Below are 19,312 nucleotides of genomic sequence, written 5' to 3'. Positions count from 1 at the left end.
GGTGCTGCTGTCACCCTGGGTGTATGTGCCTCACTCTCTAAATTCATCAAAAGGTCCCAACCACAGAGGAGATGATCACAGAACTATCACCACATCATCAAATTAAGAAAGCGAGTCAACCCCCAATCCCAGAGAGGGTATCCAGGCAAAATCATGACTCCAAAGCCCCCTGGTTGATACTAGAGAAGACAACAGCAGATGAGGAAGGGAAGATTCCTCTTAGAAGAGTCTTCTAAGGGAAGAATGGGAAATGGTTTTATTTGAAGTGCTCCTCCGTCATTGCCAGGTGACCGTAAGCCACACAGATTTTCATCATGGGACCATGTCTGCCATATTCAGGGAAGACCAACTCCCCGTGGAAATGGTCTGCTCTGTCAGAGACATTACTGCCTTAAACACATGTTCATGGTTCAGACTAAGCTCACGATTTAAAAGGATTCTAAACAAGCATTTATTTTCTGCCTGAGAAGCTTAAAATGTGGACACCACCAGCAACGGCCAATGCTTCTGAGGGCTGCGTAACAGAGAAGAAGACGAGGTGTTCGACCCAGTCTGTGCCCAGCATACAGACTGCAAAATGTCAGCCGCGCATCGGTTGAAAAGGGGCTCCTCCTAGGAAGCAAGCTGGTGGGGCAGGGGGCCTCCGATAATTAAAACTACCAGACAAAGCATGGGATTGAGCAATGCATTTGCTGAGTCTTGAAATCCTTATTTTGTTCCTTTGCAGAAGCACTGTGAGCATAATGAAAAGAATACAGCTTTAAGAACTAAGCTTCACCCCACCAGGCATTAACGGAGTCCAGAAACTATGTGAACAATCTTTCTTGACATCCCCAGGACGTTTATATCTGTCCGACGAGAAACCAGAGAGGGAAACATGTTAATTTTCTCAGCCTTTTGATAGCACGTATACAAGATCTCTTAGCCCCACAAAAAGCTCCAAATATCCTCTAGAACTTCAACTGCCTTAAAATATAGACTTGCATTTATCTTGGCCACATTAACGAGATCTGTTTGACCAATACATTTATATTTATGATGACTAAGGGCAGATTATGGTTGTTAAAATTTGTCCTTGGGACATGAAAACACTCCTCTGTCATTAATACATTTTGTAATATAAACTATGATGTCAGGTCAACGTAAAGGGTAAAAACGTTCCAAAAGTATGCACACATCATTTTTTAAAGCAATTGAGCCTAATGGAATAACAAAGGTCATCATAACAAACCATTACAGCCTTGGTCTTGGCAACTCTGGCCACAGAAGAATCTCCAAGAAACGATCATCATTCCTCCAATGTTATGGCATCCAGACGACAGAGATGGCTTGCAAATGAGTCATACAGGCTCAGATCCGCGGTAGCTATGTGAGCGGAGGACAATCAATTATTCATGTGTTTACAAAGAGCTTTCCCGGTTGATGTTAACCAGAGCTGCTTGCAAAGAAGAGCTCTCCAGCTGTCCTCGGCCATCCCGGGCCTCCAGCTAACAAGCTGCTTTAATTGCTGGGCAAGTCATCTGGAAGGTGCCCCTCCCCTAGACCAAGTAAACATCATCCCTTCGAAACTTCATTAGGCGTAAAAATGTTAATCGGTAATAATTATGACAATACTTTATTTACAGTACTCCCAGCAAATTCCAAAGAGAGAGAGAGAAGTTAGCCTTGACTTACATCCCACAGGGCTGCCCCAGGACTGGAGTCTGGACTACTAGAGATACAGGCCAGGGTTGGTAGAGGGCATAGAGCAGGAAATGAAGGGAAGGAATCAGAGGCTGTGGGCTTCAGGAGGGAGGTAGGAGGAAGAGCCGTCTGGAATGTTCTGTGACGGGAAGGGAGCACCATGGAGGACCACCAAGAGTAGGTAGATTAGGTTGGTCAACAACCAAACATGACTGAGCTTGATGCACCCATCAAAATCAGCCTTGGGAGAAGTTAGATGAGAAGATACTTCTCAGCCCCTTTTGTTACTACAGCCTGTCCAGGAAGACTAATAATAGGATTAGGGCAACTCCTCTTCCTGAACTGGGCCGAAGAGGACGGGACCAGATGGCCCCACAGTCCCCTATGAGCTGTGTTTTGAGGGAGAACAGGATCATAATCAAAGCCGTTGCAGGGGCCTCTCCCTCCGAAGGCAGGGGCCTCTCCCTCCCATTCAAAGCAAAGGGATACCTCCGGTGCCCTTCTATTATCCCAATTCCAAGAGCCTTTGTTGAATCCTTCAACCAGATTCTTCCCCTTGCTTGACACTGGGCAACTTCAGACCCTATCATAACTCACTTGTCCACTTCTAAGAAAGTGGTAGAAGCAAACAGTGTTCTTGTGGATAGAAGCTCATGGGATAAAGTGAGAATAGAAGTCTGGCCAGGGGCAATAGGATCGCTGGGGTAGCTCTTCTTGATACAGTGGGACGCAGCTCTAGGTAACAAGATGTGAGGGAAAGGTAAAGGTAGCACGCGGGAAGACAGCGCCTCTCCCTGGTGCATCAAGCATCTTAGAGAACTTGCGTGGTATTGTTTTAAGGCCAAGACTAGACTCTGTGTTCACCCCCTCAACCCTGACCCACCCCCTCCATTCATGAATGCAGATTTGGAAAAAGAGTCCAGAGAAAAGGAACGCATCTCCGCAAGGCCCATAGTAGGAGAGCTGCTCTAAGGTGTTCTCTCCACTCCTCCTATAACCCTTTATGCCTCCGTCCAGGGACAAGGGAGAAGACAAGAGGAAGCATCCCACGAAGAGGCCTCCTTCATGTGACTGGGGGCTCTTCTAACTTCCTCAGCCTTCTCAAGAGGGCATGTCTCCCGCTCGTCGTGATTCCTTGTCCTGGCTGGTGCTCCCTCGGGAGAGCTAGAGGTCAGAACGGGTTTCTCAGGAGGGGGTCCGTTAGGAGTTTGGAGGAGGATTGGAGGAGACAGAATTCTTTGATGCAGGTCCCAAGACTCCAGCGAGTTGCTAGGCCTTTGAAGAAATCCTAAAGGGAGGCATGCAGGATTTCCCAGAGTTATTGGTCCATTGAATTCTTTCATACGAGCATCCCTCCAGGCAAAGTTCCAGAATTTCATGGGCCAACAAAACCTAGAGAAATGTAGTGTTAGGGTACGGCCCCAATGCCCTGGTGAGAGCTCCAATTTGTCATACTATCAGAGTTCTGGGGACACAGGCTAGGAGCTCCAGCCTGCTGTCACCGCTGGGGACAGCCTCACAGATAGTTTCCCAAAGTCACAAGCTGTCCTGTCCTACCAAACGGGCAGCCCCCAACATGCACACCTCCTCACCCTGTCCCCCACCCCACTCCCAAGGGCAGAAAGACAGGAGGAGGATCTCTCATTGCCAGACAACTGCCTGGTTTCTATCAGGCCGAACCTGATTCTTTGCTGCCCTTGTGTGGGTAAGTCGCTGCTCTCTCTCCTGGTTGTGAAGCTCCAACTTTTTCTCTGGAACAGCCATGAAAGCCTTTGAGCCGTCTGCCCAATGGAGCTTTTGCCACCTCTTTGTTTCAGGATCTCCAGCTCTGGGCTGGTAACCCTCTGCTGTGATCACAGCACAAAGTCGCCACCCAGAATGAAACACGACCTCCACCAAGAGTGGACATTTCGGCCTGACCTCAAATGTCCATCACCCACAGCTGTTAAGACCTTTCTGAGGGTCTGTGATCGTCTATATTCCCGATCCGCTATTTCGAGTGGAAACTGTGCAAATGTTCAGAATCCAAAATAAACGAGACATCAGCCTGGCCTTTGGCATGAACCAACTCATTAAATATAAAATAAACACAAGTAAATGGCTTTTAAATCTCCCTGACAGAAAGCTTGGCAACTACTCGGAGATTCTGGGGGTCATTGGAACTTCTCTCTCCAGACGGGAATCTTCCTCACACTCTGAGGGGCAGAAGGGGACTCCCGACAAATGATGGTATCCCGGTACCCCCCCTCCCAATTTGAGGCACGCTCTGTACTGCAGACAAGGACAGGGTCTTCAAGAAGGATGGCCTGTGACACAGAACGGGTCACTGGGGAATCGGACGTTACTATTTACAAAGGGTTAGGAATTCAGGTTGAAGGCATTCAGCTTGCCGCCAATGACAAATCTCCAGGAACTGCCACCAAACCAACCCTGAGTTTCTCACTGCTGTCTCTCTCTTGGTTGCCCTGAGTTCATACTCACCTGGTTTCTTAAATCCTGTGTGCATTCTGCCATGGGGTCCCAAGGTCCCCTTAGGAATGTGACTTGCTGAACTCTGATTTTTGCCTCTATCTGTAGTTTCAGCATAAAGTGGATTTATCGCGGAAGGTGATGGGCCAGATTACCTGACGGATTGTTTTTATTCTCCACATCACGCCAAGTGTGCAAAACACAAATTGCAAGAATTCACCAACCAGAAAACAGAGACGTAGGCACCTGTTTGCTTCTAATGTTACCTCAGAGCTAGGCTAGATTCCAATGATTACTAACCTCTTTTATAAAACCGACATGGAAAATGCACAGCTTTTGGTAAAAAGCATGTTCCCTTGACAGCCCGTCAAAGATGGGTGTTCGCCTGGGGAAGCCGCGTGTGAGCAGGTCCGTTTGTAAGAGACCCGGGTCTGGTCAGGTGGCAGAATTATTGGCTTTGCCCATTCACATCAGTCAGCTTCAGAGTCTGATTTCTGTGCCAAGAAGTTAGTAATATCCAAAACTAGTCAAAGTAGCTTCCATTTACTTACAGTTTGGGAACATTTTTTCATGATTTGGTCAGCTCCTAAGGACAAAATGCCAGTGAAAGAAATGGTTCACCAACTTAGAGTTAAATCATTGGATCAGTAGAAAGATTCGATTTTTGTTTGTTTGTTTTAAGATTTTATTTATTTATTTGACACAGAGAGAGAGATCACAAGTAGGCAGAGAGGCAGGCAGACAGAGAGGGGGAAGCAGGCTCCCTGCTGAGCAGAGAGCCCGATACAGGACTCCATCCCAAGACCCTGAGACCATAACCTAAGCCAAAGACAGAGGCTTAACCCACTGAGCCACCCAGACGCCCTAGATGTTGGTTTGTTTGTTTTTTAATTTTTTTAAAGATATTTTTTATTTATTTGACAGAGAGAAAGATAGAGAGAGGTCACACGTAGTCAGAGAGGCAGGCAGAGAGAGAGGAGGAAGCAGGCTCTCTGCTGAGTGGAGAGCCCAATGCGGGGCTCGATCCCAGGACCCTGAGACCATGACCTGAGCCAAAGGCAGAGGCCTTAACCCACTGAGCCACCCAGGTGCCCCTAGATGTTGTTTTTTAATGAACTAGAACATGCTTTCTTTTTCTCCTTTGAAAGGTTCTCAGTGGTTTATTTCAAATCACAAAATCACACTTCTTCTCATCCGTGGCCTCCAGAACGTTCTCACCTTGAATTTGAGGATGCATAGCTGGTCATGAGCTAAGGTGGCGTGCCAGTCATGAGTTGATAGGACAAGCAAGGATCCCGGAGGGCTTTGTGACAACACAGTTAACCTCCTGAGAGCTTTTAAGAAATTAAATATTTACAGCTGAGAAGGAGAGAGCACCTGGAGGGTACCCCCACTTCCTTTAAAAAAAAAAAAAAAAAGTTCAGAGATGGAAAATTAAAACCCATCCACGGGTATTTTTTCAGTGTTTTCCACAGCATGGGCTGAGCTACCATTCACCACCACTAGGTGGCATCCTCTTCTGGTCCCTTCTTTTGGCTCTTCTGCAAATAGGGACCCCAACATTTCCCTGGGCAACATTAAACAGCCTCTCAGACAACATCAAACTAGGGGTCTTTCCCCCTCTAGTGCTACTGTCCACTCTCCTATGTTGGGAAAGCTTTGGGATTACTAATGAGATGTATTGATATTTTGTTGCAAGGCGAGGAAGTTTTTGTCTTGCTTTTCACATGTTCCATATCAGAGTCTGACAGCAATGCTGCTGCTGACTTCCTACCCTGACATGCCTGTTGCTCTCCAGCCCAGACACACCACATGCTACGAAGGATCCATCAAACCTGCGCAGACACTGTCTGAGGAGCAAGGTTGAAGATGACCCCTGGAAAATTAACATCTCGATTGTTTCCCAAAAGTCAGGCTCTTTCTGCCTTCTCAAAAGCTAGCCTAGGGGGCGCCTGGGTGGCTCAGTGGGTTAAGCTGCTGCCTTCAGCTCAGGTCATGATCTCAGAGTCCTGGGATCGAGTCCCGCATCGGGCTCTCTGCTGAGCAGAGAGCCTGCTTCCCTCTCTCTCTCTCTGCCTGCCTCTCCATCTACTTGTGATTTCTCTCTGTCAAATAAATAAATAAAATCTTTAAAAAAAAAAAAAAAAGCTAGCCTAGGGCTTGAGGAGAAAAGCGATGTGACCCTCCAGCCTTATCTGGGGAGCTAGTCTGTGTCCATCGCATTTTTCCAGTACATTCCCCTCACCTGCCCTCTCTTCCTCTTGCTCTTCTCTTTCCCTACGGAGCGGTAATGAGATGACAGAGGTTAGCCCTCTGAATAGGTCAATGGAAAAGGAGGAGCACAGACCCCACAGTCACCGTTACAGAAGGGGTTTTCAGAATTTTCTCATCATTAAGCAACTTACTGAAGTCCTCTTAAGTTATCATGACTACGTTTCTTTGCTTTACACAAAGGCACTGGGGGCGGTGGGGGGGGGGGGCACTGAGGCACCAGGAAGTCCAAAAGACAAAGTGCTTGGAAGTCACAGACCTCAAGAAAATGCTGAGGCATCAGTTCCAGAACTTCGCTTCCAGTGTTGGCAATTTTTGAGGACATTTTTTCAAAGGTATCTGACATTCCAGAACAACGATTCCTACTCCTAGCCCAACAGGTACACAGGGTCTCCCACTTTGATGGTCCCTGTGCTTTCCAGAACAAAATACTGCCCGAAGAGGGGTGATTTTCCATACAGCTTCTGCTCAGAAGGGTCACACAGACGATAGCTGCAGGAGGAGAAAGATCGCCGTGAGTCACAGCCGAACAGACAGGAGGAGGAAGAGCTCAAACAGCCACGATTCCTTCCCGGCTAAGGTAAATGTCCACCCCCCCAGAGGGCCACCAGGGGGCACCATTCCCACCAAAGTCTAACAGAGGAGCACCTCCTGGGGTTGTGCGGGAGCAGCCTGCCTGCGGGCACAAACTACAGAAGAGCTCCCCATGGCCAGATGCCCACATCTTTCCTCCATGGAATGTTCCCATTTGCAGCATTAAGCAATAAGGTACTTAGGTTTAGACACATGTTCCCACCTTTCTTCTTCCTAGACATCCCTCCTCACTAGGACCAGCATCCCCATCAGTGCCCTAGGCTTGGAGCCCCGGAAGCCTGCAGTACCCCCTCCCCCTCACTCTCCACCACTTGTCCACAGTTGCCAAATCCTGCCCTGCATCACTGGATCTGCTCACGGTTTCATCCACGGCCACCAGCTTGCTTCCAGCACGCTTGGACCACTGTGACAACTTCTGAACCACCCTCTTCTCCTCATTCTCTGCTCCCCGGCTCCCAGTTCACTGTTGGTGCTGCACTATATGATGTTCTTAGTTTTGCTCTGGTCTTAATCATGCCCGAGCTCGGACACTTTCAATGGCTCCCCAGGGCCTGCAGAATAACATTCCAGTCCTTCAGCAGGGCATGCAAGGCTCGCGACCTGGCCCCAGCAGCTTTTTCAAACCTGTCACCCTCTGGCCCTTACCTGCACCTGTGTCACTCTCCACTGGATCCCTCAAAGTCCTTTTATCTTGCTTTGTACTTAGCTGGCTCCCGTGAGATGCCTCTCTTCCATTTCCCCATGTGTTAAAATTCTACCTCGCCCTCCAAGTCCAACTCAAATGCCCCATTTGGTAGAAAGGAAGCCCGGGAGCCCCCAGCCAGGAGTAATTTTCCCATCCTCAGCGTGTCCCTGCCTAGCCCCGGGACACTCCCATGCCCTGTCCTGTAGTCAGGGCACACGTCTGTCCATCTGCAAGACAGAGGGTCCCTGGAGAGCAGCAGCGGTGACGAACTCTGTGGCACTGCTCACACGCAGCACGAGGCCCCACACGTCCCCAGTGACCCACAACCATTCGTCGATGGATGAATGCGTGAGTGATTAAAAGCCTCTAGCAGAACCAGCACGAACATTTTGCCCAGCAGAAAACACCAGCAGCCCCAGGTAGAGTGAGTGGGAACAACATGGCGACCTTCTCCCCCGCCCCACCAAACCCCCCACCCAGGAGCAAGTTTTCCTTCAGTATCTCAACAAAGCTAGCTCCACCGTTATATCGTCTTCCTGTTTCAAACACTTTTATAGAAAGTCTTCATTTCATTCTACAGTGCTTTAAAAGGAAAAAGAAAGAAAAGAAAAGAAAGCTTGTGTGGCATCCCGGTCCTTATTTTGTTCTTTGCATCAGAAACCGGAGCTGATCAAATCCAGAGGCTCCTTCTGGGACCCTTGGCTCCTCACCAGGATGCAGGTGCCCTGCCGGGTCCCGGTCCCCAGTTCCTGCGGCCTCCCTGAGCCTGCTACAGAGCCTGGCCCACTGTGGCCTCTGCTACAAGGTCGGCTGAACAAACAAATGAGCAATGAGCGGATAGGTGAGGGCCAGGAGCCGCTGCTCCAGGATGCCCTGCCTCACCCTGAGTACTCCCCCCGCCCCGCTCCCCCCTGCCCACTGCCCCAAGCTCAGCAGTCAAGTCCCTGCAATGACCTTGGACCCTGGGAGCCCAGGTGCCTCCCTCACCTGCCTCTCCCATCAACACACAACACCAGCAACATTTTAGGGTCTGTGTCTGTCAGAGAGGATCAGAGTCCTGTAGCCTGATTCCCCAACTCCGATTATCGGGGGGGGGGGGGCGGTCAGAGGGGGCCCTGAAAGTTCTGAAGGACTCACACAGCAATCTCCTAATCCTTACAAACAAGCCTAGGTGAGAATGTGACTTCTCTCCATTTCACAGCTGAGTCTCAGAGGAGGAACCAGCATGCCCCAGAGCACAGATCCCAGCGGTCAGGCGGGGTCTGGCCACTGCACCCACAGTGGCCGGCTTCTGGCATATTTATATGCCTTACTCTGATCAGGGATGTGACTGATCCCTGGCCATCTCCGTACTACCTGGGGACACGCACAGACCAGAGAAGAACCGAGCAGGCTACTATTAGTTCTTGTACACAGGGGCAGGCCACTGGTGGGTCCCACCTGCCTGTTCCCATCAACCGCCCACAGAGACTCCCCCAGCCCCTTCCAGCCCAGTCCCTTAAACAGCACAAAGTGGGGCGAACAAGTTGGTTTGTAGGACCGCAGACTTGGTCACCTGGTTCACCAGTGGCAGGCCATTTCGCAGCCTAGGAAGAGAAATTTGGGAAGCTCTGTGGCTGCGAGGAGTCAGCTGTCTGCGAGGCCCGCCTTCCCCTACAAGCCTCCCCAGCCCTCGCCCCCCTGCAGGCTCTCGGAAGCCCCCATTAACGAGATCATCGGCGACCCCTCGTGGGCATAAGCGGGTACTGCGAGCGCTCTGCGAATGCCCGAGCACACCAAGCTCTCTGCTCGACAGACTGCAAACAGCCCTATCTTCCCGGGATCATCTAGGATTTTGTTCAAGGGTAATTAATAAACTACGAACTCATTTAAAAGCTACTTTATTAATGCATTTTCCTTTTCAATGAATAGGAAACATACAACTACTCTAAATGCAGCCACTTTAATGCACTTACACAGGGGTCTCCAGCCTGGAAGGGTGCGGTGGGAGCGGAAACACCACCTGCATAGCCCTGCCCATCGTTTACTCTGCCTGGTCTGCTCGGTTACTGGCCAAAGCCCTCGGCCATGACGACAAGCAGGGTCTCTCTCTGGTCACCGCTGGGTCCCTGCCTTGGGGCACAGGCGACTTCTGAGGCCTCACAAACCCACTAACCTGATGGCCAGGTTAAGAATGAAACAGTCCGGGCGCCTGGGTGGCTCAGTGGGTTAAGCCGCTGCCTTCGGCTCAGGTCATGATCTCAGGGTCCTGGGATCGAGTCCCGCATCGGGCTCTCTGCTCAGCAGGGAGCCTGTTTCCTCCTCTCTCTCTCTCTCTCTGCCTGCCTCTCTGCCTACTTGTGATCTCTCTCTGTCAAATAAATAAATAAAATCTTAAAAAAAAAAAAAAAAAAAGAATGAAACAGTCCTGTGAAGGCAGCTCAGGGGAGAGAAGCCTCAGAGGCTGAGCAGATCTGTAATTTCAGAAAACAGAGAGAAGTTGCTTCTGGCTTCTCCCTCTCCCAGATGGTATCAAGTTCATAGACCAAGATTATCAACAACCAGAGCCTACATGGGCATTGTATACAATATTTTATCACCTATTTTTAAAAAGCATATTTATTGACTTATTCTGATCAGCCAGGAGAGGTATTATTAGCCCAGTGTTTACCATTAAGGAAACTGAAGCATCGAGAAGCTAAGTGGCTTGCTGAGGTCACCCAGGCAGCTGGTGACAGAGCCACACGGGGCTGGGGGTGTCTGTCTCCTCCCCCAGAAGTACCCCTACAGCTTTCAGTCTTTAGCTCAACACAGCCTAACACAAGAGGCAAATGTCCTTCATGTCAAAGTGTTCATGTGTCCAACGAAAATGTTGCATCCACAAAGCAAACGTGCTCTTCTCTTTCTATTAGGAGCCAGAAGTTGGGGAAGCAGCAGTGACAGGCTCCCACCACTCTAAGCCCTAGAGAACAGTGTGGAAATCACTCTCCCTTAGTAAGGAGAAGACTGGGGGCACCTGGGTGGCTCGGTCGGGTGAGCGTACAACTCTTGGTTTCAGCTCAGGTCACGATCTCAGGCTCATTCATGGGATTGAGTTCCGTGTCGGGCTCTGCACTCAGAGTGGGGTCTGCTTGGGATTCTCTCTCCCTGTCCCTCTCTCTCCCCCTCTCTAAAATAAAATAAATAAACAAAATCTTGAAAGACAGGAAGAAGGGAGTGGGAAAGGAAGGAAAGAAAGAATCACTCCATCTTCCTATTTTCCCAGGAGCCTGCAGGCCTCCCCGGTGCTGCCCACGGCAAGGACCTTATAGACAAAGACTCCCCGGAGCCTCCCGCCTGCAGACATTCAGCAGTCGCAGACGTGTTCCTTTTTCTCCCATTGCTCCGCCGCCCCGCGCTTTGCCTGCAAGCAAGAGGCTTCCGTGGATAAGGCTGGCAGAGGTCTCCCTTGCCTTCTCGAAGCAGCACAGCCCCTGGGCACCTGAGGACACAGGAAAAGGGAAAGCAGTGTGGCCCCGAGCCCCTCGCCTGAGAGAGGAGAGGGGTTCTGCACACAGCTGTTTGCTTCGCTTCCCACGATTTACGCCGCGAGACCCAGCCTTTCTCTTCCGGATTTATGACTACCTGTCCCGGGGAGAGCATAAATCACTACATCTAGGGCCATTTCTATCTCCATAAGAGATCGGAGGAGACCCCTAGCCTGGCCGCCCTCTCTCCTGCTGGGCTATTAGGAGCCAGTAGGGCGTGACTGCGGGACGGCAGAAAGCCTGCGGGTTATCGGGGGGCTGTGCTGGCTTCCTGTGACCCCCACCTACTTGCCCTGGCTCTGTGTTTGGGTCCAGGATCCTCGTTCTAGAAACACAGTTTCCCGATGGACGCGAGCACAAATGACTCAGGGGATGGGTCTGAACACCCGAGTGCTTTCAAGGGCGGGTTCCTGCGGAGACACTAAGTCCAGGGTAACCGAGTCACATGTTGTGGGGAGAGACGGGTCAGTTCCCAAAATCACTCAGCAGGTTTGCACACAGAATCGTCCAGATCTGTCCTACCCAGCTTATGTCGGAGGGAAGAACCCCCTGGCCTGCGAGAGGGGGAGCGGCTGGTGAACACAGGGTTCCTGACTCCCAGGACGGGGTTCCTAACTCCCAGGACGGGGCTCCTGACTCCCAGGACGGGGCTCCTGACTCCCAGGATGGGGATCCTGACTCCCAGGACGGGGTTCCTGACTCCCAGGACGGGGCTCCTGACTCCCAGGATGGGGCTCCTGACTCCCAGGATGGGGTTCCTGACTCGCAGGACGGGGCTCCCCCCCGACCTGCCCTTCTCCCAGCAGCTCCTCTGTGGCACCAGGAGGTAGGAAGGAGGTAAGAAGACCACATTCTGCTTTGTTCCGACGGTGAGTGTGAGCGTTTGAGGAAGAGCTGGTCTGTCCTCGCCGCTTCTCAAAACCCTGCTCCCCTTACTAATGTTCCAACACGCATAGGAGTGTTACGATTCCCAGAACAAGTTAGAAGAATTTTACAGCGAACACCCATTTACCAACCCCCTGGACTCTACCCATGATACTTTTTTATAAAAGACTATTTATTTATTTATTTATTTATTTCAGAGAGAGAACAAGCACAAGCAGGGGGAGAAGTAGGCTTCCTGCTGAGCCAGGAGCCTGATGTGGGGCTCAGTCGCAGCACCCTGGGAACATGGTCTGAGCTGAAGGCAGTGGCTTAACTGACTGAGCCACCCACGCACCCCACTACCCATAACACTTTACAACACTTCCTTGATCACATTAGTATCCATCCATCAATGCATTATAATTTTTTGGCATTTCCAAATAACTCACGGACATCCGTGGACTTCATCTCTAAACAGTTCAGCTGGTACATCATCCCCCTAGAGGTAAAATTTTCCATACTTTTTTTTTGATGGGGGAGATGTTCATGGAGTGAAATGTACAAAACTGAAATGTTTTGTCCTAATAAGTTCTTAATATGAAGTAATAAAATTAAGTGAAAACAAGAAAGTGAATTCACATTGTTTTGAGGATTGAGAAATACACGGCACCCCTGAAAATGATGAGATTTGCCTTAGGCTGGTCTGCACCGTCTCTTGGAATGTTCTGGCAAATCCATGCTGAGTGGTGGGGACCCAAGTGGAAAGCAGCCATTTGCTTTTCAGTTCAAGAATGCCTCTCCTTGGGGTGCCTGGGTGGCTCAGTGGTTTGGGCTGCTGCCTTCGGCTCGGGTCATGATCTCAGGGTCCTGGGATCGAGCCCGCATCGGGCTCCCTGCTCCGCAGGAAGCCTGCTTCCCTCTCTCTCTCTCTCTCTCTGCCTGCCTCTCTGCCTACTTGTGATCTCTGTCAAATAAATAAATAAAATCTTTTAAAAAATAAAAAAAGAATGCCTCTCCTTAAGCCCCCTCCACCCAGCTTGTCTGACTTTACTCCCGACCAGCTTCTCTGCCTTGTGGCCTGGCCCTCATGAAGGACACCGTCTTCCCAGACTATGGGTGCTGGCTTCTGGGGGCAGGCCCAGAGCCTCATGCCTGGGGGTATTTGCTGGCTGGGACAACAGCCATCTACCCCAGGGCTTCAGCCGGCCCAGGAATGGCCAGAGGGTAGCTTCTGGAACAGCAAGACTGGCAGAAAAAGATTGGTGTTGATCAAAGGAAACTAAATGGTTGGGCCAAAGAAGGCTGCGAGGTTTGTGAGAGAGGATGGGGGGCGTGGGGGGGAGCGCTGGGGCGGGGGGCAGGCGGCAGGACTCCCATTCCAGGGCAGTGAGTCTGGTCACACAGACCCCCTCACTGTGCTCTCCCACGACGGTTTTGGAGCCAGATGGCACCAACTGCGTTCCTGCCCAAGTCTTCCAGGGCTTTGCCTGAAGCAGCCGCCGCTGCACTCCATGCCTTCCCCTCCCCCTCTCTTCGAGCTTCCGGGGACACAAGTCAGGGCTGCTCGGGAGCTGCAGAGAGGAGACCCGACAGCCCCCGTCCAGCCCCACAGTGGGCAGATACCACCACGGCAGCGCTCAGGTCCTGAACTGCCCTTTTAGCAAAAGTAACACAGCTGATTGCAGAAAGTCTAAAGATTACATATAAGAATATACAGATTTGCCCCTAATTCCATTACCACAAGAGCATCTCCATTAACATTTTGGTTTATAAACTTTCAGACCTTTATCACTCGTGTGCATTTGTATATTTTAAAAAATAAAATCAGGGGGCGCCTGGGGGCTCAGTCAGTTGAGCATCTGACTGTTGGTTTAGGCTCAGGTCATGATCTCAGGGTCACGGGATAGAGATCAAAGTCCGGCCCCGTGCTAGGCGTGGAGCCTGCTTGAGATTCTCTCTCCCTCTCCTTCTGCCCTGTCCTCTGCTCGCTCTCTCTCAAATAAATAAATAAAACTTTAATTAAAAAAAAAAAAAAACTAAAAAGCAAAATCAAATTAAAAAAATACTATACATGCTATTTTGTAATCAGCTTTTAAGAATCCATGTTACTGGGATGCCTGGGAGGCTCGGTCAGTTAAGCAGCTGCCTTCGGCTCAGGTCATGATCCCAGGGTCCTGGGATCGAGTCCTTGCTCGGCAGGGAGCCTGCTTCTCGCTCTGCCTCTGCCTGCCACTCTGCCTGCCTGTGCCCTCTCCTTTCTCTCTGACAAATAAATAAATAAAATCCTTTAAAAAATAAATAAATAAAATAAAATGAAAATCCACATTACTTTAACTATCTTTCTATGCAGTCTACACTTGTTCTCTGTAATTGTACCTTTCACTTAAAATTTCTTTTATTTTTTATTATGAGTATTTTAGAGTAAACATAAAAGTAGAAATGCTGCACTTAATTAATCCCCCTGTAATTATCCCCCAGATTCTATTAATCAAGATTTGGCATATTTTTCCACATGACCTTTGTTTGTTGTTGTTGTTAGAATAATATAAGCACACCCCAGACACTTCCCTACTTATTTCAACACCCCTCCCCAAAATATATGGGGTTAATTCTTCCATCACAATGCCATTATCACACCTAACAGGCTTTTAGTATCATCTAATACTCACTTCATAATATAATTTGCCAAAATACCTCAACAACACATTTCTTAATGGGTTGGCTTCAATCATGAACTCCAGATGAGAAATCAAACGATCTGTGCCAGCAGGCCCTGTAGAACCACGGCCCCCCGGAATCCTGCCCAAGTTACCCAGTCACTAGGACCCCCTTCAGCTTGAAGACTGTTGGTGCTATTTTCACAGCTTCTAGAGAGATCATGCTGCCTAGTCCTACCTCTTCAGGGTCTCCAGCGGCTCCTTCCTGCTCATGACGCCGGTGTCCGGGTCCACCGTCGTTAAAATGCACCTGGAACCACACACACACACACACAACATCATACAAGGGGCAGAGAGGACTAGCCTTGGCCGGCCCCTCCCTCTCCTGGCCAGGGCTGGAGGAGCTTTACCTGGAACAAGCCATTATTCTTTTCATTATCACGTCACCAATAAGCAGCTCATCCCACGAATCCTAGGGGACAAAGCACAAAATTCCTCTGAGCCCTTCTGAGACCTCGCCCTGACCATGTAAGGACTTCACGTGACATGCCGCCCAATGGAGTCACGTACGCCCAAGATGGCAGACGTTTACGTCAGCCCTGAGAAGCCACACACCCTCCTGTCCCCTCTCCGCCTGTGACATGTCTGTTCATCTTCCTGATGTGAAAGGCTCTCTCCGCTCCCACTGGTCACACTGTGGTGGAAAGTCCCCCACCCCTGACAGTTGCCACTGGGCTTGAGGAGGTGGGAATGGAAGGCTTGGGGCCCCCAGAGGGCACGGGAGACAGAGAGAAAGGGCTTGGAGGGGGATCGCCCTAACCTGTTCTTGTCCTCCTCATCTGGGGATTTAGACCCTGAGGGCACTGGTAGGTTTACCTTGCATCTCCCCTGGCAGAGGTTTTATGGAAAAGATAGGATTTGAATAGAACCTTCCAGAACAGAGACTTTAGAAGGCACAAAAGACAGGTCAGGAGACTCAGGGAATGATTCGAAGGAAGACACTGAGGAGACAAAGGATATCTGATCATAGCCCTGAACTTCTTACCCTGGCAGAGAGTCGCCGGCTGCCTGAGACAAAAATTCTTAAATTAAAACCAACCTCCCCAGGCCTTTGTTGGTCACAAGCCAGAAAGAGACTTGCAGACTCAGAATTTTAACTCTAAGAGTGTGTCTCATTCTTGCTATTATGTATTAAAGGTTTTTGTTTTGTTTTTTTTTTAGATTTTATTTATTTATTTCACAGAGATCACAGTAGGCAGAGAGGCAGGCAGAGAGAGAGGCAGAAGCAGCAGGCCTCCTGCCCAAGGAGAGAGCCCGACGCAGGGCTTGATCCCAGGACCCCGGGATCATGACCCAACCCAAAGGCAGAGGCTTTAACCCACTGAGCCACCCAGGCGCCCCCTATGTATTACAGTTTTTAATCATAAAGCGGGGCTTTGAACTGTTGGTGTCCCAAGGGTCCAAAAAAACTGCACCAGAACTGGAGCAACCCCAGCCTGTTCTGTGTGTGTCTGTCCACCAGGGGGCACTGTGGTCATTAAAAAACATAAAAGATCCAAAAAGAGAAATGTGGGTTCATTTATTATCCATCAAAGAAGTATTTCCAGAGCCCCTCTCAGGTACACCAGAAATGGCTGAGGGCTGAGTCACAGATAAATAAGGTTAAAAAAAAAAAAAAAAAGTCCACCATAAGGAAAGCCAGAGATGTAAATGGGTCTAAGGCCTGAGCCTCGCTTGGAGCCTGAGCAGACCGTTGGGGGCCAGCATCTCCCATCCAGTGTGGGTCAGTCATACCCCAGGGTCACCTACGATCCTGCACTCACCGTCCTCCTGGCCTGCGCACAATCTGTTCACCTGGGACTGTGATCTCCTTGGAAGAAGGAGCGTGTTTCTTCAACCCTGTTTTTCCACATGTCTATACACAGCGCGCCGGACACGGGGGCGCCAGCTCACAGCGTGATGACGGACACGCTGGGACACAATGAGCTCAGCCAGTGTCATGTCAACATCTGACTTAAAGTGCGAAATGTTCCCAGTGAGGGAGCACTCAGAGTTGGAAGGAAATGAAGGCTTCCAGAACAAGATTCAGGTCAAACGAATCCAAACCAGAAGCCCTACTCTGGGCCATCTCCTCTGCACTCAGATTCATCAACAACTGACCATCTCGGAACTCTGGGGTAGGAAACATCATCAACAAGACCCAGGGCTCAGGGATCGCAGGGAAAAAGAAGCTTAAGTCGGTCATAGCTGGGGGAATGCCTGAGCCAGGCCCCTTCGCTCTGAATGTTGGACAGAAACCCTCCCCCACCCCTCTGGGACACTCTCTGTGCCTACGAGCTTTTCCGAAGATTACGGACCTTGATTCTGACAGCTGCCCTCAGGGGACGGGCCAGCTGAAATCATCAGCATTTAACGTGTGCAGGAAGCAGAGGCCTCAGGGGTACAAGGACCTGTCCAGGGTCACACCGCCACTTAGTGAAGCAGGTGGATTCACATCTGGTGCCCCAACCTCATGCACACCCCTGCAATGCTCAGAGTTCCTTTGGCCCCTGATATAGTCTGGGTTCAAGACCCAGCTCCTCCACTTCTTGCCATGGGGTAGCCCCGGGGTGAGCCGGCTCACCTACCCAGGCCTCTCCGCCCCTCTCCCCCTAATAAAACGGGAATGATGACTTCACCTCCCAGGGCTGCAAAGCACAGTGTGAGCATGAAATGGAAACCCTCCCCGCTCCTTTCTCTTGCCCGAGAAGGAAAACCCTCCAGAGAAACTGCTTTACTGGCCACAGCTGGGGCGAGATGAGGATCAGTGAGATGGTCAAAGGCAGCCCACGCTGATTTTTCCCTCTTGCCTGAGTCCGGCTGAACTGCCGGACGTGAGCGAGGGCCGACCAGCTCCCTTGTCACAGCGGACCACGGAGAGACAACTCAGTCCCGGCTCCCAGGGAGACAGTGCGTGTCCGGCCTCACACTAGGAGCTGACCTGCCATCTTTGGAAGACTTGATGTGCTCAGAGCACTTTACATAAGGATGGGGTCTGGGGGCCCCTCTGTTGCCCTCCACTGCCTGACACAGCATTTATACTTTTCATAAGTTACCCTAGCCAAATTGGTCCTTTTTTTTTTTTAAGGTTTTATTTATTTATTTGACAGAGAGAGAAAGATCACAAGTAGGCAAAGAAGCAGACAGAGAGAGGAGGAAGCAGGCTCCCCACTGAGCAGAGAGCCCAATGCGGGGCTCGATCCCAGGACCCTGAGATCATGATGTGAGCTGAAGGCATCATTGAGCCAGCCAGGCCCCCCAAATTGGTCCTTTAATAAGCCTGCAAGGTAATCCTGGGCAGAAAGGATCACCTCATTCTCCATGCAGGTTAAAGGAGCCTTAGAGGGAGCGCACAGGGTCCTATAGAAGACAGCGAGGAAGCTGATGGCCCACCTCAAAGCCTCGGGTTTGCATGTGAGCCTCAAATTCCTAGACTGCTTCTTTGAGCACATGTGGCTGCCTCCTCACAGCATGACAGAAAGCCAGAATCCATTCCCTTGAGGAGAAGGGATTAGAACTCAGTCACGTGGATTCGGTTCTGCCCCTGCCTGTCCCCTCCGCTTTCCATCTAGAAACATGCACCTTCTGAACTCTAGAATTCCCATCTGAGAGCTAGTGCCTGTCGAGTACCCACAGATGGGTACTTGGTACTGTGCTTGGTCCCCAATCCCCCAGACCACCAACCTCTACCTTCCTGGCTGACGAAGGAGAGAACCCAACGAAATGTCCAAAGACAACAACAAAGGTAAGTCTGCCACCAGAACCATGTCACGTGGTGGGAACCCTCCACGCTAAGCCACAGCGTAGACATCTGAGCGCTGGTCAAAGGTGGCACTGGAAGAATTTTAGGGCAGCGCCATCCAGCCTGGGGACTCTGCTCCCAACCCCCCACCCCCGAATCCCGCAGCAGCCATACTGTAATACATGCCTGTCTTCTCCTGGGGCCATCGACTGAACAGGAAAGCCAGCTTCGACAAGACATGAGCACACCTGCCTCTGATCCATGGACCACACACGTCATGTATTTTACGCCACATAAAGCTGGCTGGGAACTGTCGTTAGAAGTCACAGACACAGAACCGCCCCCTGACACCGGCATGTCCTTTGTACATTTGTACCTGCAGAAGTCTGTCGTGATCAGATGCTCCAGAAATCAAAACTCTGAACTGTCTAGCCTACAACCAACAATTAATGAATTCTTCAATAAACTAATGCAACATCAGAGACTCCTATACCCTTAAAAAAAAAAAAAAAAAAAAAAGTTAAATCCAAGGAAAGAGACAAGGAAGGTATCCTGTTACCTCGGCATGGACACCACATCCTGATATTACGATATTGGGCCTGAAGTTAGTCACTTTAACTTTCTTCTCCAGCCTGGAGTTGAGATCTGCCAACGATGCCTCAGACAGGATCAAGAAGGGGCTGGCATCGGAGTACGCAATCTGGTAAGGAAATAGAAAGGGTCAGAATGTGGCACACAGAGGTCACCTGTGTCCCATGTGCCTAGTTCCTGGAACCCTCTCCTCCCCAGCTCCCCCACTCCG

General features: G+C 50.3%; 1 protein-coding gene across 7 annotated transcripts in view; it reads right to left on the bottom strand.

Annotated features, from left to right (window-relative positions):
- Nucleotides 1-19,312, bottom strand: part of LOC131814333 (mitochondrial amidoxime-reducing component 1) — a 57,307-nt gene that overhangs the window by 25,471 nt on the left and 12,524 nt on the right. For 2 of the 7 annotated variants that reach the window (XM_059145100.1, XM_059145107.1), the window contains exons 4-7: nucleotides 19,070-19,210; nucleotides 15,140-15,201; nucleotides 14,968-15,039; nucleotides 9,621-11,162 (exon numbers count right to left, since the gene is read on the bottom strand). In XM_059145100.1, coding sequence (XP_059001083.1) covers nucleotides 10,922-11,162; nucleotides 14,968-15,039; nucleotides 15,140-15,201; nucleotides 19,070-19,210 — 516 coding nt within the window. In that variant the 3' untranslated portion in view covers nucleotides 9,621-10,921. Of the gene's footprint in view, nucleotides 1-6,305; nucleotides 6,916-9,620; nucleotides 11,163-14,967; nucleotides 15,040-15,139; nucleotides 15,202-19,069; nucleotides 19,211-19,312 lie in introns of those variants that run through there. The other 5 variants (XM_059145101.1, XM_059145103.1, XM_059145106.1 and 2 more) reach the window with 5 other exon arrangements.

The sequence above is a fragment of the Mustela lutreola genome, chromosome 14, assembly GCF_030435805.1.
Source record: "Mustela lutreola isolate mMusLut2 chromosome 14, mMusLut2.pri, whole genome shotgun sequence".
NCBI classification, from domain to species: Eukaryota; Metazoa; Chordata; class Mammalia; order Carnivora; family Mustelidae; genus Mustela; species Mustela lutreola.
The sequence above is the reverse complement of the archived record's forward strand: the minus strand, read 5'-3'. Positions and strand labels throughout refer to the sequence as shown.